The sequence below is a fragment of the Drosophila suzukii genome, unplaced genomic scaffold (genome assembly GCF_043229965.1).
Source record: "Drosophila suzukii unplaced genomic scaffold, CBGP_Dsuzu_IsoJpt1.0 scf_4, whole genome shotgun sequence".
NCBI lineage: Eukaryota > Metazoa > Arthropoda > Insecta > Diptera > Drosophilidae > Drosophila > Drosophila suzukii.
The window spans coordinates 2,954,782-2,979,817 of NW_027255927.1; the positions used below are offsets into that span (position 1 = coordinate 2,954,782).

The window sequence follows — 25,036 nt, forward strand, 5'->3', positions numbered from 1 at the left end:
TGTCGTGCACTCTCGCTTTCGCAGTCTCTTCGCGCTCTTATACTTTTGTGTTTTTGTGTGTCTACATTTTTATTGTTTGATCCCAGTGTCAAATTAAGTGACGTATTTATAATTCTTTTGATTCTTTGGTTTTATAAACAACTTTTTTTCTTAAATTTAAAAACTTAAAAATGGCGCTTTTTTGTTCCAAGAAAGATTGTCAGTTTGGATCGTCACCTAATGATGTTTTTATTTACTGTCGTCTCTGCAATACAGTCATACATCCAAAATGTACTGGACCTGTTGGCAGAGTAAAAGATTATATTGATCTGCGTGTTGGTTTTTCGTGGACTTGTGCCTCATGCGTTGAAATAGACCGTGATTTGGATGGCTATGTTGCGCTGACCAATGATCGTTTTATGAAACTGTTTGATAAACTTATGAGCGTAGTTGCCGATTTTAAAGAGTTTAAGGCGGACCTTGCTAGTAAAAAAATGTCAGTAGGGTCACCTAAAAAAGACCGCTCCTTCAAAATCTGTTCAAGTAAAGGCATCCGTTCCGAATCCCAACTTAGCTTCAAATATTTTTACCCGATCGGTAACGGCAGCTATGTCGGCATCCACTGGGGCTGGGGGACTTAAAGCTTCACTGACAGCAGTACCCATAGGTACCAAAAGCACTGGAGGAGTCCCAGTTTCTGCTAGTAAGGAAGCAATTATTTGTGTCTCGTTTAACACCTGAAAACACTTCTGCAGATGTTTTGGAATTTATACAACAGGAATTCCCATCTCAAAACACCACAGAGGAGGAGTTTAAGTTTCCATATGTTCGAAGGATATCTTCATTTAAAATATCTGCTCCTCTGGAACTATTTAATGTACTAAATTCTACAAGTTTTTGGCTTAATGATGAATTGATCATTAAAGAATTTGTTCCAAACAGACGGAGAACTAATAATAGGGGCGGGTTGCTGGGGTGCTGGTTGCCGTTACCTCTACTTTAACATCGGAGAGATATACTTTCTTAATCCCAATGACATAGAATTCGTTGGTGCTTAAGTTTCTTTGAAATCTTTTTCTATTTATGTAACTTGTTCTTATATTCCACCTGGATCTGATTTAACAATTTATGAGAAAAACTGTTCTATCTCATCTTTCCGAAAGGGATCTTTGATCTACCCCTTTATTTGACCATGACTTCGTTGACGGTCTGTTAGAATTATCATTACAGCAAGTTAGCTTTATACGTAATTCACTAAACAAACATTTAGATCTTGTATTTGTTTTAGATCCGTCTGAAGTCACGGTATCTAGAATTGAATTGAATTGTGCCAAAAGACCGGTATCATCCCACATTAGAACTTACAATTTGTCTTCCCTGCGTTGATACCCTCTCTCCTTCACTTTCTCCAACTAAAAGTAGATGCTTTCGTAAATGTGACTTTATTAAACTCAACAACTTGATTTCACAATATAACTGGACAAATTTATATAATTGCTTGGATATTGAAAGTGCTACGGAACTATTTTATAGTGTCCTAAACTCTTTTCTGTGAATGTGTTCCTGATAGTTTTCCTCCTAAGTTAGACAGGCCTCCTTGGTTTACCAATCAGTTGCAAAGACTGAGAAACCTAAAAACAAACTTCTATCCATCCGATTTTTCAAGTTGAACTTCAATTATTCTACCAATCTTCCAACATCATTAACTTGAAGATTGTCTGACTCCTGTCTCCATTTCGGTGCCATTCAGCCATTCAGTGCTCCATCTCTTCTAGAATTGGCGGAGTATCCTTTGACCATCCATAAACTGTGTGCTGAGAGGACCATCTTTGGCGAAACATCTGGCGGTGCCAGCAGAGAGTCGCCAATAAAGAAATGTACCGTGGTTAATACTGCCAAGCCGTTTGGGTCATCAGTAAGAGTGCATAATGGCCGAGAATTTGAATACAGGCCATTCGAAAAACGGAAATAGCTCGATGTGGGTGAGTTTTTACTAATGTAACGTTGGCTTTCATAATTCCTCCAAAATTGGGACTGTGAGGCGGATTAAAAAGACATTGAATCTGCTTGGTAGCTAATGCCGGGAAAACGATGTCGTTGACCTCCTTGCGAAATTCTCGATGCCAACTTTGAAGGGCTCTGTCCGTTCCGATAAAATTTGTGCGCTGTCGGAAACACTGAATGCAGCCTTTCAGTATACGTTTAACCGTTTGTCTGCCGTTGACAATCCAAAACTGATGTCTAGTCGTGACCAGTGTAAGTCTAGTTCCTCCGTGTAAAGTTAAATGGTGCGCATTTTTAATTATGAGCTCTGTGAAATGATGATTGGGCGGTAAGATGGAAACTAATTGGGATAATTTGTCTTTGGACAAGCCGTCGATCACGTTTAAAGCGTTGCTCAATTCCTTTACGGTGAGAGGACCAACATACCGTAGCAATGATTTTCGTTGCACGTTGTAGATGAATCTCAGCATGTATGCTGTGACGGCCTAAACCTTGTCATAGTATGAGAATCGAAGGGTAAAATTCTCCGAAGAATCTGCGTAGTGTGCATTCGCATTGATGATCTTTCTTTCCTCGGTTGTGGTCCTAATCTTCTAATATGATGCAACTTTATCGTCAAAGTAGGAGTAGCCACTTCGGTAACTTGGCCAAAAACGATTCAGCCGAGGTGCGTTTGTTGGGCGACTGGTTGATCCTTTAACCCCTAGCGAATTTCTGGGAGAATAAATTGCGGGATCACGTCTACCCCTAGGTCGGTTCGGCGTGATTGCAAAAAGTTAGGATCTGCGAGCACCAGACCTTGTAGATGGTGACAGTTCTGCAGGCTTATCGTCTGCTTAGGTAAATGAGTTTTAAGAAAGTTGAGATTGAAAACCGGTTCAATGCCTGCCGGTAAGCTGTTAGACCTGCAACTCCAGCAATATCGGATGCAGCAGGGTGTCGTTTCAATCCGAAGCGTTCAGTGATTATTGTTCCTTCTGATCCCGAATTCACTAAGGCACGGACAATCGTAGATTGGTCAATTCTGTTGTTATGGTTTATTACAAGTGCGGTCTGAAGTGGAGCTGCAGACGGCGAAAGTTCACGGGAATGAAAGTTATGGTCTGTATCAGCGGATGAGCTTCCCGGTGACATCGTCGTGTTCGCAGTATGTTGAGGAAAATGTAAAAGAGTATGGTGTCTTTGATCACATTGTATGCAATTTCGACTGCTCAGGCATTGCGATAGTGTATGCGCGTTGCTGAGACAGGCTTTGCATTTGTCTACGATGGATTTCCGGGCAAAGGAATTCTTATGTAGAAAATCTGGACAGCGACGCAGGTCATGAGGCCCTCCACAGTGCATGCAACGCAGTGATGGTGCTACTGTTCCGGTCATGGTGTGCAAACTATTACCCCTATGCACGGAGCTGTTGGCGGGTCTGCTGGGAGTCCGTGACGTCGATTGATTTGTTGGGAGAACGTTAGAATGTTTACTGAGTTTCCAAGGTTGTATTCCCAGGATTGAACAGTTGAAGCTGGGAGCTTGTTTAAAAGGTAATGAACAATCCTGTGGTCCGCGTTACAGATGGGAACATTAAGTCGTGTGAGTGCATTGATGCATACCAGTGTAACATTGATCATATGCTTCAGGTCAGAAGCCTTTTTCTTTGATAGTTGTGGCGGATCATACAGCGAATTTATGTGGTACATGAATGTAGTCGCAAAAGTTATTATTATTATTATTATTTATTGTTTAGACTTCCTAACGCTACAAGTCCTAAAACTTATAAATTACTGCGCTAGTCACAACTGGTAAACATATTTAAATTTGGACAAAATTGGTTCTTAAATCTAATGACATTGTTACATTAATTGATGAACATTTAAAATGACATATAAAGTTAAATTTTGTCTTAAATAGTGTTGCGCTCATAGTTTATTTTAGTTCGTTTCACGTTCTAATCGTATTTATAAAAAATTGTCTATTTGAAAGCAGAATCCTGTGTCGGATGCAGATAATATTCTTTGTTCTTGTAGATTTGGAGAATTGTAATTTTTTTTTGTAAGTATGATGGCTTTCTGGTGTATATAAGTTTGTGTAAAAAGATTATTGTTCTACTCTTTATATAATCTGCCAAGCTTATATAAAATATCTGGTAAGCAAATTAAGTTACATGGTCATGGTATGCAAATTAAATATAAAACGCGCAATACTATTGTATGCTATTTTCAGCTTATGTTGACTTGCTACATTACAATTTGCATAGATCTCTAGACCATAGACGAGTGTGGGTATTATACAAGACCTAGCAATTAGAAGACGCACACTAACAGGTAAGATCTCATTAGTCCGTATGTTTTGCCTACAGCTTTGTTTACGTGGTCATTCCAGTACAAGGTTATATTAATTGTGATACCCAAATTATTGGCGGTTTCCACGTACTCAATTGGTGTTTCGTTAATCATCAGGGGTAAATATTCAATATTGCGTTTTTATATATGGCAAGACCGTGGTTTTTTTGCCCATTCATTTACTTTTGCAATCTCCATTCTAGAAATATCTAAACACCCACTAACATTCTAACATAGTGAGGATCATCTGATGAACACCTTCGTCTTGGCTCGTCGTCTTCTCCTGTAATCACCGAAAGTTCTCCCTTAAGTGATTTAGAAATTATAACTCCAACCTATTCTCCGGGGCCAGATGGACTCCCTGGGTGTGTTCATAAGTTTTGTGCCCGAACTATTTGTAAACCCATTCTTAAACTTTTTTATTTGTGTATCTCATCATTTGTTTTTCCTACTATCTTGAAAGATTCTTTTATTATTCCACTCCACAAAAAGGGTGCGAAGGTTAATGTTCAGAACTATAGAGGAAAATCCAAATTGTCTGCAATCCCTAGAACATTTGAACGCATTATTACCTCTCAGTTGCAACATTTGTGCTCCTCTTTAATATTGCCGTGTCAACATGGTTTTGTTAAGCGAAGATCCACCACCACTAACCTGCCCGAATTGACATCTTTTGTAATAGATGGATTTAACAAAAAATTGCAGACAGGCGTTTAATATACAGATTTTAGTAAAGCCTTTGACACTGTAAACCACTCTCTTCTTTTATTCAAATTAGATCAGCTCGGGTTTCCGAATAATCTGTTAACTTGGATTTAAAGTTATTTGAATGGTAGATCTCAAAAACACTGTTTTCAAGATGATCAACGTGACATCTGGAGTGCCTCAGGGCAGTCATTTAGGCCCTTTGCTGTTAACTCTGTTTATAAATGATCTTCCCTCTATCATAACTCACTCTCGTGTACTAATGTATGCTGATGATGTTAAGCTTTGTTTTTCATATAACAATATTGAGTCTGGTTTCTGCTTGCAGAAACCTCCCTTTTCCGTCCTAGTTTAGAATACTGTTCTTCCGTTGGGGGTCCTCAGTATCAAGTGCACATTGACCGTATAGAGTCCGTACAGAAAAAATTATTTCTTTTTGCCTTACGTGGTTTGAGCTGGGATCAAAACGTCAGGTTGCTTTCTTACTCGAGTAGATTGCTATTAATTAATTTGCCTAGTGTAGTAAGCCGTAGAACTATGCTTAGTACTATTTTTATGAATAATCTTATTAGAGGCGATATTGATTCTGTAGATTTGGTAAGCCGCCTACATTTTAATGTTCCTGTTAGACCAATGCGAAACTACTATCCTATCAACTAGCCACGATGTTCATCTAATTTTAGTCAGCATGAGCCCTTTCGCGTTCTTTCTAATAATTATAACAACCTATATCATTTAATTTGTTCCTCAGCATCTATCTCTGAAATCAAAGCTAAAATCTTAGCTCATTTGCTTTAGTCTTGTTGATCTATGTTTTGTCCTGACTTTATTTGTTCTATGTACCTTCCTCGCGAACCGTATTTGCCCGAAACAAAAATGGGCCCGCGCGTAACAAGAACGTGCTTGGTGTCGTTTGGGCCACTTGTTTGTACTGCTCTTAGTGCATCAACGTTCAACAATATAAATAGTATATATGTCCGAATAGACCGAAGCTAGAATTTGTTTCATATTATTTTCCCACCAATTAAAAAAATGTTATATCCAAGCGTAGAAGGTTATATGTTAAAAAACACGGAAGCTATAATTTGTTTCATATTATTTTCCAACCAGTTTTCCTATCGTAGAATAGAGTCATTACAGGAGATCCAAAAATATGTGTGAGGTTAAAGTCACCCATTACTATTATTTGGTCTGTATAACCTAAGGCAGACCTTACAAACTGAATGGCATATAGGTGGCTTAAATATATTATGAAATCACACTTTGGGGGAATCTATGAGCATTTGAACCGGTAATATTGGGATTCTTGTTCAAGTCTTTTAGACAGAAATTCATAAACAATATTGTCAATAGGCCATAATGCGGGATTCAAAGCTTCTGAAAATTTTGGTTAAAATAATATTTTGTAATAATAAAACAAGGAAATACGCTATAGTCGAGTACCTCGACTATCAGTTACCCGTTACTTTGCTAAAGGACCAAAGAGAGATGGAGATAAACAAGCAGCAAACCTAGATTGTAATGCGCAACCTACCCGCAATCTCAGTATTTGGTTATATGGGCAACAGACAGATTTAAGCGTTATGGGCGTTAGAGTGGGCGTTGCAAACTTTTTGTTGGGTCAATCGATAGGTATTGATGAGAACAATACAATTCAGTTAAAATTTTTATTTATTTTATTAAAGTCAGCAAGTATCTGCCAAAGTCAACATTGTACCCGTCTCACATCAAGTTGGAGATAGAGTTGGGCACAGGCAGGTGGGTAAGGATAAGGAAAAATACAATTCATTATATTGCGAACATAAAACGCGAAATGGATCATTTAACTCAAAATTAGCCTTACAAATTTCTAGGGCAATAGGTCGAAAATGACGAGTTGACCTTACAAGGATGGAGAACTGTATTTGACCAAGAAGGTAGCTTGAATTTACAGTCCAGTGCTTAATTTGTGAATAAACATGCCATGGTGTTGGCAGGTCCGACGATCCTTGTGGGGGGGCAGGTTCAGTAGACGCAGTCTATTTACGTTATATGTAAGGTTACAATGTGTTTTCCAGTTTAAACCACGTAAGGCAAACAAAAGTAACTGTTTCTGTACCGATTCGATAAGGTCCTGATACTTAAGGTCCTGATATTTTGGTGACCATGTGACCGTTGAAGTTTAGGTTGTGGCTGAATAAGACTCCAAGGTTCGTAACGGAATTTATGCGTTCAAGATCACTCGACCCAATAAAATATCTTGTGAGGAAAAGATTCTTCCGATAAAAGGACGTAAAGTAACATTTAGAGAAACAGCTGAAGAGAGCGGACGTGTCTCGCGCGAGCTCCGCGAAAAATGCCAGAAAGTTGATAAATTAAATGTAATCAAAACACAAAAACTAAACAGGTTAATTTCAAACAAGCGAAAAGACGCTAAAACCCAAAGAAATTTAGGTTTCAAATCACAAAATCGGTGTAATGTCTTAAACTAGCACATAACTATTTTATATTATAATAATAAATAAGTGCCACGCTAATAAAAGCTCAATGAGCTACGAACAAAATAAAGAGCGACTAAGCTCCGCGAGCCGAAGAGACGGTTACTTTTCGTATGTCTCAACGCGTGATAGCGAAGTGCAAAATACGACCCTACTGTCGGTTGATAGCCAAAGAGCACGATCTTGCTCACCATGCTTACCTACGGCTACCCCTACTCCGACGGCGAGGAGTCAACAATGCAAAACACCCCCACCATCAGTTTCGACCCCTAAAGCACCAACAACATGCAACGGTAAAACTTCTGCATCCGCACTAAATATGTCAGCAACAACTACAGCTACGGCAAAAAAACCAAAAACAACCACAGCTACGGCTATTATTTCGGAATCGACTGCAACCGCAGCTCTAAATACAACGGCAACAAAAACCAGGACAAAAAATCAAAACCAAAACAAAATTCAGCAAGCGGGTCAGGCCATACAGACCGGACTAGATCGGTACATCCATGTCAAGCGTAAGCTTAGCCCGCAGAATACCGCGGTAGGTAACAAGTCAAAAGTAAACCGTGTCCAAATAGAAAATAAATTACCCGGGAGATCCAACAGCAATTGATTTTCGCTTCTAGCTGAAAATGAACCAGAACAGGGTCAGGAGACCCAACCGAAACCTAAGCCCAATTTACATTAGGGAGAAAATCTCGAACGCCCTGGTCAACAAAATTGTTGCGCTGACCGGGGACGGAAACTTTCATGTTGTTCCGGTCACAAAAGGGGATACACACGACACCAAGCTTCAGACCAAATCTGAAGAAGATTTTCGAGCTGTATCCAAATACCTGGAGGAAGCTAAGAAAAACTATTACACGTACCAGCAGCAAGGGCTTACTAAAAGGAATCAAGTCTGACTTAACCCCCAAGGAAATTATTGACGCCCACAAAGAAAACGGGTTTTCTGCAAAGAACTTCGGTAATATCATTTCCAGGAAAAAAGAGACGGAACCACTCTTCAAGCTCGAGCTGGAGCCATACGGCAGAGTCTTGAAGAAAAATGAAGTGCACCCCATTTATAGCCAGCAATACTTATTCAGAGTTAAGGTGAAATAGTCACATAAAAGGAACGGCCCAGTGGAATGCAAAAACTGTCAGGAGTATGGACACCAGGACATACTGTTCACTTCGAACAGTCTGCGTAGTGGAGACTTCCACAATTCCGCAAACCGCCCTGTCAACAAGGAAGGCCCTAAAAAGAAGAAATGTGGAAACTGCCAAGAAAACTACACGGCAAACTACAGGGGCTGTTCGATATACAAGGAGATGAAGGACCGCAGAATACCCAAAATATGTTCACTTACTGGCATACGAAGTCGGAAGTATTTTCGGCACGGCTGCAAGATCCTCATTTGGTCAGTTCAATACCCAGAAGTGCTTCTCATACGCCGATGTCCTTCGATAAGGACGGAAAATGCTCTCCAGTCTAATCTAGGAAACATTCAGCAGGTCCCAGAACAGTCACAAAACACTCTGGAAGCTATAATGGTTACCATGCAACAAAGTATGATGGAACTTATGTTCTTCATGAAAACAACCATGGTGATACAGTTGCTTACAGCTAAGCAGTCTAAATAATTGATGGCAAATTTACGAATAACCATGTGGAAGGTCAATGGCGTTTCACGGCACAAACTCGAAATAACACAGTTCTTGAATGATAATCATATCGACATTATGCTACTGGTAGATACGCACCTCACAAACAAATACAACTTCCAAATAAGAGGCTACACTTTCTACCGCACAGACCATCCAGATGGTAAGGCCCACGGCGGGACCGGCATCCTAATAAGCACTACTTTCATCAAAGACTTGCAACTAATTACTTACAAGCCACCTCTATCAAAGTGCAGTCAGACAGCGGAAACCTACAATCACACAACCGAACAACAAATTAGACTATGTTTCCCCTGGCAGCCCACATACTGGCCAACAGACCCCAGGAAAGTTCCAGACCTAATAGACTTTACGGTGGCAAAAAACATTCCCCGCAATATAATAAGTGCCAAAGCGCTTTCGGACCTTTCGTCAGACCATTCGCTACTAACTCTTCTCCAAAGCACAAAAACTACAGATCACCCCCTCAGGCTGACGTCGCACAGAACCAACTGGTTAAAATATAAAAAGTATGTAAGCTCACACATCCAATCAACCCCTCACTTCAACATCGAATCGAACCGACTGCTCTACCGATGCACTTGAAGAAGTATTCGTGGAGGCAGCCACTATCTCAACACCACACGGCAGGGACGTGCAAACCAACCACTTCAAAACAAATCTTCAAATTGAACGGCTAGTCCTAGAAAAAAGGCGCCTGCGACGTGCCTGGCAAACCAACAGATCGCCGTCATCAAAACAACGTCTTAAGGAAGCCACTCGCACACTAAATCGAGCTCTAAAGCAAGAAACAGAAAATGCACAGCTGCGGTAAAATTATAAACTTTCGCCAACCAGTACAAAACATCCTCTGTGGAGGGCTCACCCAAATCTGAGCTCTCCAATGTCACTCCGATAAGAAATTCATCTGGCAGCGGGACCGCAGCGACGAAGATAGAGCCGAAACTTTTGCTTTACATCTCAGAAACGTTTGCCTGCCGAACCCTGCCACTAGTTCATTTGTCCTACCACAAATCGAATCTGAATCTATTTCCCTACCACCATTATTTCAGCCAAAGGAGATCGCGAAAGTCATTAGGGAACTGAAACCGAAAAAGGCCCCTGGCGGCGACCAAATAACCCCAAAAATGTTAATTGAACTTCCAAACTCTGCCATTGAGGATATTTGTAAGCTCTCCAATGGGATCATAACTCTCGGCTACTATCCGAAAAAATGGAAAAAATCTATTAACATTATGATACCGAAGCCCGGGAAAGACCACACAATTCCGTCATCCTACAGACCAATTAGTTTATTATCGTGTCTGTCTAAGTTATTCGAAAAATGCCTTCTAACTCGCATAATACCATATCTATTTGGCTTTCGTCAAAACCATGGAACAATCGAACAAGTTAACAGAATAACATACGCACAGGATTAAAATAAATGAACAAAAATATAAACACATAACGGTTACTCTTAACAGGCAAACATGCCCTCCACTATCATTGAATAATACACAGATTCCCCAAGTCAACGATGTAACGTATCTCGGCGGCCACCTTGACAGACGACTAACTTGGAGAAGACACTTCGAACGCAAGAAAGTACATCTAAAACTAAAAGCCAGCAGCTTCCACTGGATTCTTAACGCTCGTTCGCCCCTGCGTCTGGACTACAAGGTTTTGCTCTACAACTCCACTCTCAAGCCCATCTGGACATATGGCTCCCAGCTATGGGGAACGCCAGCAGCAGCAACATAGACATTATACAGCGCGTTCATTCGAAAATCCTGCGAACTATCACTGGGGCACCATGGTATATTCGCAACCAAAACATCCACAGGGACCTAATCATTTTTACCGTAAAATATGAAATAGACAAACAAAAAGCGTCCTACAAAGAAAAACTCTCTGTGCACCCCAATCGCCTCGCGAGAGGCTTGACTTGGGTTCCAGCTGATCCTGTCTACAACGCAACGACCTGCCAAGCCAGCAATAACTTTCGGGCCCCCTTTTTGCACAATATCAGTCATATCATATGTTAGTTAGATTAGTTAGTTTAAGATTTGATACACTTATTGTTAGTATCCAAAGGGAGAAGATTCAATAAGTAGCAGAGCATTTAAAAAAAGAAGCAATTTTAGAAGGCCTAATGGATAGGTTAAGTTAACCGGGACGGACGTCACGTGGCCGCATAGGCCAATATGGCCCTTAGTTGTCCGGTTGATGTGTATGAACTTTAAGATTATTTAAGAGGTTTTCGATAGCCCCCGATGTATCACATTTTCTGCAGGTGCGGCTTTTGAGTATTGCGAATGATGCGGCCAGACAGTGGCCTGTGAGGATTCCCACTAACAGTCTGCAGTCTTTCCTTGGTAGATGCAATACATAGTGGCTGAGTTTATCGTTGCACTCTTTGCACATAATTCTTGAGATTCGGCAAGTCTTGGTATTCCCCCACCTGCTTTTTGCTCTCGTGTCCGCCTGTTTCTCCAGGGCGCTTTGTAGCGTTCGAAGGGAGATAGGCACGTTCTCCGTTCTGTCGTTCGTCAGCTTTACGCCCTCCTTTGAAGAATGCCAGCTGTCTCGTTGCCATCGATGTCCTGGTGGCTGGGAACCCAATAGATCCGCACTGACTTTGTCGTGTTAAGGCCATCTAGTGCCTCCCTGCTCGTCATTACATTTTTGGAATTGAACGTTGACGACTGCATGGATCTTATCGCCGGTTGGCTGTCCACGACAAAGTTGACCACATCATGTGGTCTGTTTATATTTTAAGCCACTTCTGCTGCTGTCGCTGGGTAGCTTATAAGACAGCCTAATTTCAGGGTCCGTACAGTATAAGCCTGCTCCTACTCCCCCTTCTATCTTGGAGCCGTTTGTGTATATGTTGAGGTGTTGATTCTGTTCCCGACCCGTTTTCCAGTCGTCTGGGCCCATGATCGAGGTTGTTTTAACCTCCGGGCACGTTCTGGGGATCATGTAGTCCGTTTTGTTGATCATGCTTCGGCCGATTAAACTATGCCCGAAACTTTGCGTCGTCATGTTACCTGATGCAACTAGACGTTGTTGTGCCTTTCCTGCAATCAGTTGAGCGTGGATATCTATGGGGTCGATTCCGAGGATCATTTCTAGAGCTTTAGTTGGGGTTGACCTCAGCGCTCCCGTTATGAAGCTCGGTGTAGGTCGTCTTTTTAGTGGCTCGCCACCACACGAAGGCTCTATACAGCAGAGTCGGACGCACCACCAAGATGTAGATCCAGTGCATCAGAGGTGAAAGGCCTCATGTGCTGCTAATAGCGCCACGGTGGCGCCTGCAGTTAAGCAGGGTTCTTATCCAGAGGCTCATTGCGGGGTGCGTTGTTGGTTGCTTCTAGATGATCCAATATAACATCCGTTTTGACATTGTTGAATGTTCCGGATATATCTACAAATACTCCAAGCGCATATTCCTTTTTTTTTTTTTTAAATGCTTTGCTATTTATTTATTGAATCTTCTCCCTTTGGATACTAACAATAAGTGTATCAAATCTTAGACTAATTAATCTAACTCACAGTCATATGACTGATGTTGTGCTAAAGGGGCCCGAAAGTTATAGCTGGCTTGGCAGGTCGTTGCGTTGTAGACGGGATCGGCTGGAAACCCAAGTCAAGCCTCTTGCGAGGCGATTGGGGTGCACAGAGAGTTTTTCGTTGTAGGACGCTTTTTGTTTGTCTATTTCATCTTTAACGGTAAGAATGCTTAGGTCCCTGTGGATGTTTTGGTTGCGAATATACCATGGTGCCCCAGTGATAGTTCGCAGGATTTTCGATTGAGCGCGCTGTATAATGTCTATGTTGCTTCTGCTGGCGTTCCCCCATAGCTGGGAGCCATATGTCCAGATGGGCTTGAGAGTGGGGTTGTAGAGCAAAACCTTGTAGTCCAGACGCAGGGGCGAACGAGCGTTAAGAATCCAGTGGAAGCTGCTGGCCTTTAGTTTTAGATGTACTTTCTTGCGTTCGATGTGTCTTCTCCAGGTTAGTCGTCTGTCAAGGTGGACGCCGAGATACGTTACATCGTTGACTTGGGGAATCTGCGTGTTATTCAATAATAGTGGAGGGCATGTTTGCCTGTTGAGAGTAAACGTTATGTGTTTACATTTTTGTTTATTTAGTTTAATCCGCCAATCAGATAGCCACCTCTCTACTACGAGGAGGTGGTTTGCTAGCTGTGTTGTGGCTCGGCCTGGGCACCTCGAGCGACTTAAAATTGCGTGGTCGTCAGCGAAGGTAGATGTTGTTAGCTGCTCGTTCGTGGGAATATCCGCTGTGTATAGGAGGAACAGAGTAGGCCCTAGCGCGCTTCCTTGCGGGACTCCAGCTTTAATAATGTAGTCGTCGGATGTTGTTGTATTGCACCTTACTGCGAAGGTCCTGTTGTATAGATACGACTCAAGAAGCTTGTGAGTGTAATCAGGTAAGTGTGTTTTGATTTTGTGCATGAGGCCATCTAGCCATACTCGATCGAAGGCTTGAGATACAGCGAGGAATATTGCGCTGCAGTATTCCCGATGCTCAAAGGCTGTGCGTATTTCTGATGTTATTCTACTAACTTGTTCGATTGTTGCATGGTTTTGACGAAATCCAAATTGATGAGCAGGGATAACATTGTGTGCTCCTAGATATGGTGTTATGCGAGTTAGAAGGCATTTTTCGAACAGCTTAGACAGACACGATAATAAACTAATTGGTCTGTAGGATGACGGAATTGTGTGGTCTTTTCCGGGCTTCGGTATCATAATGATAATAGATTTTTTCCATTTTTTCGGATAGTAGCCGAGAGTTATAATCCCATTGAAGAGCTTACAAATAACCTCAATGGCAGAGTTTGGAAGTTCAATTAACATTTTTGGGGTTATTTGGTCACCGCCAGGGGCCTTTTTCGGTTTCAGTTCCCCAATGACTTTCGCGATCTCCTTTGGCTGAAACAATGGTGGTAGGGAAGTAGATTCAGATTCGATTTGTGGTAGGAAAAATGAACCAGTGACAGGGTTCGGCTGGAAGACGTTTCTTAGATGTAAAGCAAAAGTTTCGGCTCTATCTTCGTCGCTGCGGGCCCAGATGCCAGATGAGTTTCTTATCGGAGTGACTGTTTCGATTGGAGAGCTCAGATTTGGGTGAGCCCTCCACAGAGGATATTTTGTACTGGTTGGCCATAGTTCTTTAATGTACTGCAGCTGTGCATTTTCTGTTTCTTGCTTTAGAGCTCGATTTAGTGAGCGAGTGGCTTCCTTAAGACGTTGTTTTGATGACGGCGACCTGTTGGTTTACCAGGCACGTCGCAGGCGCCTCTTTTCTAGGACTAACCGTTCAATTTGCAGATTAGTTTTGAAGTGGTTGCCTTGCACGTCCCTGCCTTGTGGTGTTGAGATAGTGGCTGCCTCCACGAATACTTCTTCAAGAGCATCGGTAGAGCAGTCGATGTCCGCTTCGATGTTGAAGTGAGGGGTTAATTTGATGTGTGAGCTTACATACTTTTTATATTTTAATCAGTTTGTTCTGTGCGACGTCAGCCTGAGGGGGTGATCTGTGGTTTTTGTGCTTTGAAGAAGAATTATTAGCACTGGCGAATGGTCTGACGACAGGTTCGAAAGCGCTTTGGCGCTTATTATATTGCGGAGAATGTTTTTTGACACCGCAAAGTCTATTAGCTCTGGAACTTTCTTTGGGTCTGTTGGCCAGTATGTGGGGCTGCCAGGAGAAACGTAGTCTTATTTGTTGTTCGGTTTTATGATTGCATTGTATAATTGCCTTCCTTTGGGAGTCACAAGGCGTGATCCCCAGTGCGTGTGTTTGGCATTATAGTCCCCTGCAGCTATAAAGCGGTCTCCAAGCAAATTGTAGAAGTCCATGAATTGTCCTTCAGAAATTGTAAAGCGAAGCGGGCAGTAGACAGCGGCTATGGTGAGGTTTCCGTTGCCTGACTGCACTTTGATAGACGTGGCTTGCAAGTAATTAGTTGAAAACCTTTGGTGAAAGTGGTGCTTGATACGTTCCCTGATTAGGATGCCGGTTCCGCCGTGGGCTTTACCATCTGGATGGTCTGTGCGGTAGAAAGTGTAGCCTCTTATTTGGAAGTTGTATTTGTTTGTGAGGTGCGTCTCTACCAGTAGCATAATGTCGATATGATTTTCATTCAGGAACTGTGTTACTTCAAGGTTGTGCCGTGAAACGCCCTTGGCGTTCCACATTGTTATTCGTAGATTTGCCATCTGATTATTTAGACTGCTTAGCTGCAAGTAGCTGTAACACCATGTTCTGGTTTTGAACCAGTGTTTGCATGGTCGTTTTCATGAATGTTGCACGGTGACCATCATAGTTTCCAGAGTGCTTTGCGACTGTTCTAGGATCTGCTGAGCGTTTCCTAGATTAGACTGGAGTGGGTTTTCCGTCCCCGATCGAAGGGCATCGGCGTATGAGAATCCCTTCTGGGTATTTAGTTGACCAAAGGAGGATCTTGTAGCCGTGCCGAAAAATACTTCCGGCGTCGTACGCGAGTAAGTGTACGCATTTTGGGTATTCTGATGACGCGTTGCTATCACTTTTCGCATGCGGTCCTTCATCTCCTTGTAGACCGGACAGCCCCTGTAGTTTGCCGTTTGGTTACCTTGGCAGTTGCCGCATTTTTTCTTTTTGGGGTCTTCTTTGTTGGCAGGGCAGTTAGCCGAATTGTGGAAGTCTCCACAAGCTAGACAGACTGTTCGAAGCGAACAGTATGCGCTGGTGTGTCCATACTCCTGACAGTTTGTGCATTGCACTGGGCCGTTCCTTTTATGTGGCTCTTCCACGTTAATTTTTCGATGCAATAAGTATTGCAGGTTATAAATGGGGTGCACTTCATTTTTCTTCAAGTCTCTGCTGTCTGGCTCCAGCTCGACCCTGAAGAGTGGTTGCGGCTCTTTTTTCCTGTTTATAATGTTACTGACGTTCTTTGCAGAAAACCCTTTTTCCTTGAGAGCATCGATAACTTCCTTGGCGGTTACGTCGGGCTCGATTCCTTTTATTACCACTTGCAGGCCCTTGCTGCTTTTTAGTTGGTATGTGTAGTAGCTTTTCCTAGCTTCCTCCAGGTATTTGGATACTGCTCGGAAATGTTCTTCAGATTTGGTCTGAAGCTTGGTTTCATGGATATCCCCTTTTGTGACCGGAACAACATGAAAGTTTTCGTCCCCGGTCAGCGCAATAATTTTGTTGACCAGGGCGTTCGACATTTTCTCCCTAATGTAAATTGGTGGGGGCTTAGGTTTCGGTTGGGTCTCCTTTTCTGCTAGAAGCGCAAATCGATTGCTGTCGGATCTCCCGGGTAATATATCTTCTACTTGGACGCGGTTTATTTTTGACTTGTTACCTACCGCGGTGTTCTGCGGGCTAGGCTTACGCTTGATATGGATGTACCGATCTAGTCCAGTCTGTATGGCCGGACCCGCTTGCTGAATTTTGTTTTGGTTTTGATTTGTTGTCGTGGTTTTTGTTTCCGTTGTATTTAGAGCTGCGGTTGCAGTCGATTCCGAAATAATAGTCGTAGCTGTGGTTGTCGTTGGTTTTTTTGCCGCAGCTGTAGTTGTTGCTGACAAATTTAGTGAGGATGCAGAAGTTTTACCGTTGCATGTTGTTGGTGCGCCAGGGCTCGAAACTGATGGTGGGGGGGTTTTGCATTGTTGACTCCACGCCGTCGGAGTAGGGGTAGCCGTAAGTAAGCATGGTGAGCAAGATCGTGCTCTTTGGCTATCGACCAACAGTAGGGTCGTTTTTTGCACTTCGCTATCACGCGTTGAGACATACGAAAAGTAACCGTCTTTTCGGCTCGCGGAGCTGAGTCGCTCTTTATTCTGTTCGTAGCTCATTGAGCTTATATTAGCGTGGCACTTATTTATTATTATAAGATGAAAAAAATGTATGTGCTAGTTAAAGTCATTACACCGATTTTGTGTTGAAACCTAAATTTCTTTGGGTTTTAGCGTCTTTTCGCTTATTTGAAATTAACCAGTTTAGTTTTTGTGTTTTGTTTGCATTTAATTTATCAACTTTCTTGCACTTTTCGCGGAGCTCGCACAAGACACGTCCACTCTCTTCAGCGGTCGCTTATTCCTTAATGTGAAGGGCTCTTCCAACGGTTACTACTAGCGAGTGTAGTGCCGTTTCCACAGATTTCCCTTTGGTGTAGGCGTGCTGGTTGGATGACATGAGTCTTCCTACATCGTTTCTGATGTGTAGATCCAGCAGCTTTTCCCGTGTTTTGAGTATGGAAGAGGTAAGGCTTATCGGCCTGTAATCCTTGGTGCTTACGTGACTGCACTTTCCCGCTTTTGGGAGGAAGACAATCCGAGAAGTCCTCCATTGGATTGGTATATAGCCCGTGCTTAGACATGCCGAGTATATTTCATATAGGCATGGGGCCTTGGTCACCTGTAATATGGCTGGAAATATTCCATTTAATCCTGGTGCCTTATAGGCCGCAAAGGAGTCTGTAGCCCAGTTGATTTTCCTAGGCATTGTTAGATCGTTGCTTCGAAAGCAGCCTCCGGAGTCTAGTTGTTTCCGGGACGTTCTGGATGCTGGAGCAGAAGTTTCTTCACGAGCTTATCTGTGCCCTGCGAGATTCCTTCTTGTAATCCCTAAGTAGGACTTTGATTTCCCCGTTGATTATCTTATTGTCTGCCTTTTTGGCGATTTTGAAGACTTCTCGTAGGTTATCTCTTTTTTGTGTCCCGGGCTAGTCGCGAGTTTCGAGGTAACTGTCCTTGTAAACTGTTTCGGGGGTTTCTAAAGACAGTTACCTTTGGAGTACTTTAAAAATCATACCTGAACTGAATATACCTATGGTCTGAGAAGGATGGTGTTCTTAGGACTTTTTATTCAGAGACCGAAGTACTCTGTCCCTTTACACGCGTTATATCTAGCACGATTGACGAGGTAGGACCTTCGAAGATGTGTTCTCCCCCACGTTTGCTATATAAGTTAGTGATAGAACAAAGTCTAAGAGTGACTCACCTCTGTCGTTGGCATTTGCACCAATGAGGAGTTGGTCATTCTTCGAGCCGAATTCCACCAAGCTGCTCAGGTCGTCTGGTGGCGCCGGTCTGTCGTGTGCCATGTAGCAGGCTACCAAGAGGCGCTGCTCATTGCTTTCTAGCATCACGGTAGTCAAGTCATCAGAACTGTAATGAGGCATTAGGTTAGCATGGATACGCTTCCGTACAAGTACGGCGCTTCTGTTCCTGCTTACCGTTCGGAGTAGAATGTATTGTTGTTTGAGGACCTTAGTCCGGCCACGATATTGCTCGAGGCAATCCATGACTCTTGAACTAAGGCTATGTCGACGGGCCCTTGCTTCAGGGCAATCAGGAGCTCCGCCGCAATCTGAAGCACCTTCAGTTTCATGGGTGGCTGGCTTATCTCCGCTCGACGGGTTGGCTATGACAGTCAGTTCACCGTCCTCTTCGTTCTCCGAGTCGTCTAGCGCAAGGTCCTGGTCGGCTTCCACGATGGCTTCCAGACCTAGGTCCTTCTCCACCACGCCTGCCTGCAGGATGTGTGCGCCTTTGTCGTCGGGGTGGCGCTTCTTAAGACGCAGGTAGACACTACCCAAGCCCCACGCCATCTTCCCGAATCTTGGGTTCTGCAGAGCGTCCGCCTCCTTGTTGATTTGGAGAACCACACATTGCCCCCCCTCGTTGGGTAGTGAGCTGACCATGTGCACAATCTTCCAATTCGATCCCCTTGGATTGCGATGGGGAAGAGCAATTTCGCATTCGGCATGAATGGGATGAATTCCCTTTCCACCACTTCTAGCTTGGCCCCCTCCCAAAACGCCTCCAGTTGGCAGACCGATTGCGTTAGCCACCTTCTGGTCGGATCGTCTTTGCACTTCAGGATTTTGACACCGTTCAACCACCCTGCACCATCGATTGTGGGCATGGGGTCTGTTGGTGCCTCTTCCATCCGTGCATAGAGAGACTCAACGAGTCGCGCATGGACGATCTTCCAGCGCGCCTTCGACATCTTCCCGTTCTCGTCGTTCCTGGCGGTGGGTGATATAAGGGAAACTTTATTGCAAATATGTATTTATTTATGTACATATGGATAAACATGCTATATGCCATCTCTAGCTTCGCGAAACTCGTGCTTAATACTGAATTTAAGAATTTTTACCTGACTTACAAAAATATGTCCATTTTCCTCCAGTTTTCTTATCCACCAACACACAACAATCCTAAGGAAACGTTTAGATATATTTAATAATTTTTAAGCAAATTTTTTTTAATTACCGTTATTTGCACGTCTTTCTTCTCTTCTTATTCACAGTGGTTAAATATATCTTTATAACGGATTCGACATATCGAATTTTTCAAAACCGGATCGATGCATCGACCGAAAAAAAAAATCAATGTAATCGATGTTGACACCGATTTTTTCCCAGCTCTAATAAAGAGACCTTTATGAAAATCATGAAATCATGTCCATAGTCCATTCATCTCTTGAGGGGTAGCTTGTATAACCTCAGCCTCATATAAAGCTTGTGGGAGGGACGTCGCGATATTGCTCACTGGAATTGGAACATTTACAACAACTCCTTTTATAGCACTTTGACGCTCATGACCTATCGAAATGGAAAGCGAGGTAAAATCAGTCGTTCCTCCAAGATCGTAAGCCCCCTCAAGGAATGCGAAACTTCTGGGAAGTCTAGGCCTTTGGAAATGGCACCTTTGGACTTTCTGCCGGCTTTTATATTGCTGTGACAAGTTGCACAGAACTTAAAAGATTGACAACTGAAAGATGGTGGCATTCTGGTAAATCTCTTCCCTGAACTCACTATGTTTTCCAAATAGGATCTAAGAAGCTTATTTATTTGCTTTGGAAACCACAACTCTTTACAACAAAGGCAAATCTGATAAAGACCAAGCTTTACTTTTCTATTAAAAGTGACTAAAAGAACTTTCAATTCAGTAGGGTTTCTACTGGGCCTATGCTCCTGAGACACACTAAGCCGTATCTCCTGACTTTGGATTGAGTTCCGAATGTTTTCTGCTTCCCTATTTCCACTAAGGCTTCTATACTGACTAACTCTTTGACATATATTTTTAATTGCATCGATAGTTGCTTTTCGAGCCGGTGTATTTTTTTACCTGATCGACGACCTAAAACGTCTAGCTGTAGCACTCCTAGCCATATCCTGCGCTCTTTCCAACAGGTGATTCTAAGTTGATCTACCCTGTGCTCGTTGCACGGTATTTGCTTTTTGCTCACTCGCACGATACGTAGGAGCCAAGCGCCTAATATAACGAAATCAAGTATCGGCTGCTTGTTCACCCGCACGAAAAACAGGATCCAACCGCCTTTCCGAGTGGTCAGCAGTACTTTGAACCTGCTCTATAGCTCGGACTTGGCTATTTTTTCGTCTATTAGAACGACACCGAGTACCGGCTGCTTGCTCATCCGCACGGAAAGCATCATCCAAGCGTCTTTCCCTGCGGTTTGCTGTCTTGATCCTGCTCTATATCTCTAACTTCGATATTTTGTCGCTTTTCTAAACGTCTCCGGGTATTGGCAGCTTGTTCGACTGCACGATTGGGACTATAAAGACGTCTTGACCTACGAGACGTTGTATTAACGCCTAGCTCTGCATTTCTGAATAATTAATTTTCCGTTCGACTACGTTGAGCTTCTGAATTTTCTACCCTCTATATCTCTACATACTCTATATTTTCCCTGTTGGACTTTTTTTTTAGCAATTAGTTCGTAGCCCGCTGAGATGCTGAAGGTCTATTTAAGCGAGGCTTTTTTTAATGTTACAATATACCTAATAAAAAATTGTGCTTGGAAATATAATTAATAAGTGGTAACTTATATAAAAAGGATAAATTAATTGAATAGCTAAATGAATAGAACTATAAGTGTTAGTCTCTAAATAACATAAACTTAAAGCACTATTACGATTGTTTACTTTAAATACGCTTATTAATAAAAATATAAGAATTGGCTTTGGGAAAACAAATAGTCTGATAAAAATTAAACAATCATAATAAAAGAATAAATCTTTAAGAAGACCTTATCTTAAAATATTTTTAAATATCTACCTTAAGGTCGATACCTAACCAATATTATTTAAATATGAAAAACGTCAATAAAGTGAGTTAAATACTTTAATTAATAATTTATAAACACAACTATAAGTGTTAGTCCTTAAAAATGATAAGTTTATGAAAATATAAAAAAAAATTATTGAAAAGGGCAATTTTTTTATATTTATATAAATATGAAAAAAGTGAGAAGCGATTGGAAAAATTTAAAATCGAAAATTTGATCGGAAAAATATTTGAAATATATGAACACAGACATCTTTACAATTGTTAATAAAACTACTTTAAAATGGGCACTTAGCAAATGCGCAGCAACCAGCAGGCAGCGAACCGCGGTAGCGACGTCGGCAGAAGCAGCCACAACTTGCGACCGCGTGAAAACACAAATTTACGGAAATTGACTTAAATGATTTTACGTTAAATTGCTTGAAAGTAAAAATTGATAAAGGTTAATTTACGTTAATATTATCGCTTTGAAATTGGAATACACTTGGAAAATTCTCGAAAATCGCATTCGGCACACGGGCAAAAGTTCACTTACGAAGGTTAGTCGTAGACTAAAAACATAACAGAAGGACTTACAGAGCTGTAAAGTTGTTTCGAGCCAATTATACGTCCTCGAATTTTCGGTCCTTTTACTCCAACCTTCTGTCTCTTTCGACCCATGTGAATGCACTGCGGTAAGAGAAAATGCCAGGAGCAAGAGCCCTCCTTCCCGCGACCATACCATGGTTTTTCAGCAATTTAAATCTTATATTACATAAATCGGAATTAGGTAAATGAATTTGCTAGAGAACAGGCGAGTCCAAAAGGAAAAATATATTTAAGATGTTAAATTATTTAATATAATAAGTTAGACACGCATACTGCTCCCTCTTAGAGCCGGCAACGATTTTCGTTCTCATTTTTTTGGACCCGCTTATGTTTCCGGCAGCACTAAGAAAGAGAGAGCAATACATAAAATGGACAAAAAACAATTAATATTTAAGCGTATTAAATATTTGGTCGAATAGCTTTCATCGAAACTATTTCCACACACACATGCAAATAATCATTTGTCATTGTCTGGCTCTAACGCTGCTTTTTTTTGGGATTTGTGGGCGTTGGAGTGGGCGTGGCTCTCTGCCGAAATAAACTTGCGCTGTGCTAGAATCTCAAGAATATTTATGCTTAATTCCCACTTTCTAGTATCCGAGATATCAGCGGTCAAATGGAGATTTTTGGGTAGTTTGAAGGCGGTTTGTGTGCATAAGAGGGTTTTAGGTCAATCGATGGGTATTGACGAGAGTGTTAGAGTGGGCTTGACACCCTGCTAAAACAAATTGCCGCTGCGCAAGAAACTCACGAATCTACATGCCAAATTCCAAATTTCTATCTTTTATAGTTTCCGAGATCACAGCGTTCATTTGGACGGACAGACAGACATGGCTATATCAACTCGGCTAGTGATCCTGATCAAGAATATATATACTTTTAGGGTCGGAAACGCTTCCTTCTACCTGTTACATACCTTCTGACGAATCTAGTATACCCTTTTTCTCTGCGAGTAATCAATATTCAATATCTCAGTCAATAATATTGCAATATTAATATTTTACTAGATAAATACCCCCTATTGAATGTCGAATGGCTGCTCTTGCTCTTACGACTTGGGCTGTGCTCTGATACCCTGATTTTTTTTGTTTTCCCTTTATATATCTTGAGATGGTGTTTATCTTATGCATGGCGAGTGGGCACACTAAAGCTTATGAATAAAAATTTTAAGGCGGTAACTTTAAATTGCTAAAAAGAATCCGCAATTGTCTAAGTTTGCCTAGTGGTAGCTCACAACATACTCAATGAAGCAAAATCTTTTTATACCCGTTACTCCTAGAGTATAAGGGTATACTAGATTCGTCGGAAAGTATGTAACAGGCAGAAGGAAGCGTTTCCGACCCCATAAAGTATATATATTCTTGATCAGGATCACTAGCCAAGTCGATCTAGCCATTTCCGTATGTCCGTCTGTCCGAAACTAAAAGAGCTACAATACTGGGATTCCTGAGATTTCTGCGCAGCGCAAACTTGTTTCAGCAGGGTGCCACGCCCACTCTAACGCCCACAAAACGTCCAAAACTGTGGCTGTATCCCCTATAACCCGCTCTCCCCTAACCACCTGATAAAACAATATTCTGAAAATAGTAAATACAAGTAACACATACATATTTTTGAAAGAACTTAGAGTTTTATATTATCTTGAACAAATATATTTCTACTGTTGATTAATGTATATAAATAAATATATACCTGTTACTCGCAGAGTAAAGGGGTATAATAGATATTATAATAACGTGTGACGTGGACTCTTAGCTGAGTAACTGTTGTGCAGAGTAAAAGGGTATAATAGATTCTTCAGAAAGTATGCGACCGGCCTTAGCCCCTACAGATTTGATGCTAAAATACAAAAAAATTTTAAATAAAATGTTCTGCTCTCATTAATAAGCCCAAAAAACGCCCAAAATCGTCCGTCTGAAAGCTGATAACTGGGAAGCTCGAAATTTTTTATTAAGATTTTAGATTAGCGCTTGACAGTATCCCATTAAGCGGGGATAGGGAAAAAGCTCTGCTCAGCCTCTGCCGGCCAACGTACAGTGCAGAAAAGTACAAAAATTTTTTTTTGTGGTCTTTGGACAACAATCTTCTTCCCTGAAATGGAATAGTTTGTTGTTTTTTACCTGTTTTTATGATATTAAATTGCGGTTATCGCTCTTTGGCGTAGAGGGGCGCATTTTTGTCAATTTATTTTTTCTCTTTACTGATCTACAGAATACCATATCTCCTAAAAATTCGGCGAAGTCATTTTTTTCTTACAGTGGCGAAAAAAATAATAGCACCATTTCAATACATTTTCTTCTGCGTAAAATAAAATTGTTTTTAGTGTTTGTTTTTTTTCAACACAAAATTTTTTTGTACTCTTTAGTATTCTTTCTAACGAAAAAATGTGTTAGCTTATTTTTAAATCCTGCCTATAAATTTATTTTTAAGAGTTTTATTAAAAGAACCCAAAAAAGGGCGAAAAAAATAGCACCACTACAACATTTATTAGCAAAAACCCCATATTTTGATGAATAGCCATTGAAATGAGACGTGGAAAGTATTGCACTGAGGAAAAGTGTGACATCATCCAAAAGTTGATAAAGGATGGAAAATCTTACAGAGTAATTGTTCGATTGGTCGGATGTTTAAATAAAATGAGTAGGAACGCTCTAAACTATAAAGAAGAACCTGAAATACGAGGACGAAACCAATCTATGACCCCCCTTCACGTCAATCGATTGATATGTCAGAGCAAGAAGGATCCTTTCAAATCTGCTACTGAGCTTAAAAAGTAGCTTAAAATAAATGCGACGGTGCAAACTGTGCGTACATATCTCAGGGAACCTAACCTAAAAACCTGCAGCCCGAGAAAAGTACCATTTTTAAATGGCAGACATATATCTAAGCGAATGAAGTTTACCAAGGATCATTCAAATTGGTCACCCGATCAGTGGAGGAATATTTTACGGTCAGGTGACAGCAAGGTGATTATGTTTGGTGGAAAAGGATCCAGATGGTATTTCAGACGTCCAAAGAACTCGGAGTTTAAGCCCCAGAACACCACAAGGACCATAAAGCATGTAGGGCGTAGTGTGATGGTATGGGCCTGCTTTTCTTATTACGGAGTAGGCCCGATACATTGGATCAAGGCCATCATGGACCAGCACGTATACGTGGATATCATGGATACCAT

The 25,036-nt window shown here is 41.6% G+C and overlaps 2 protein-coding genes across 13 annotated transcripts in view; one reads left to right on the forward strand and one right to left on the reverse strand.

Moving 5' to 3' along the window:
• The window catches only part of Nipped-A (Transcription-associated protein Nipped-A), a 509,451-nt gene that overhangs the window by 361,932 nt on the left and 122,483 nt on the right, over positions 1-25,036 (forward strand). Inside the window, exon 19 of one of the 12 annotated variants that reach the window (XM_070999191.1) lies at positions 1,755-1,790. The exons of the other annotated variants lie outside the window; for them this stretch is intronic. Coding sequence (XP_070855292.1) covers positions 1,755-1,775 — 21 coding nt within the window. The 3' untranslated portion in view covers positions 1,776-1,790. Of the gene's footprint in view, positions 1-1,754; positions 1,791-25,036 lie in introns of those variants that run through there. 12 annotated transcript variants of the gene reach the window in all.
• On the reverse strand, positions 18,094-19,311 carry LOC139354919 (uncharacterized). Its single transcript, XM_070999166.1, has 2 exons — positions 18,414-19,311; positions 18,094-18,345 (listed from the first exon to the last, which is right to left on the reverse strand). Exons 1-2 carry the CDS (start codon positions 18,879-18,881, stop codon positions 18,340-18,342), a joined length of 474 nt encoding a protein of 157 aa, XP_070855267.1. The 5' UTR covers positions 18,882-19,311; the 3' UTR covers positions 18,094-18,339.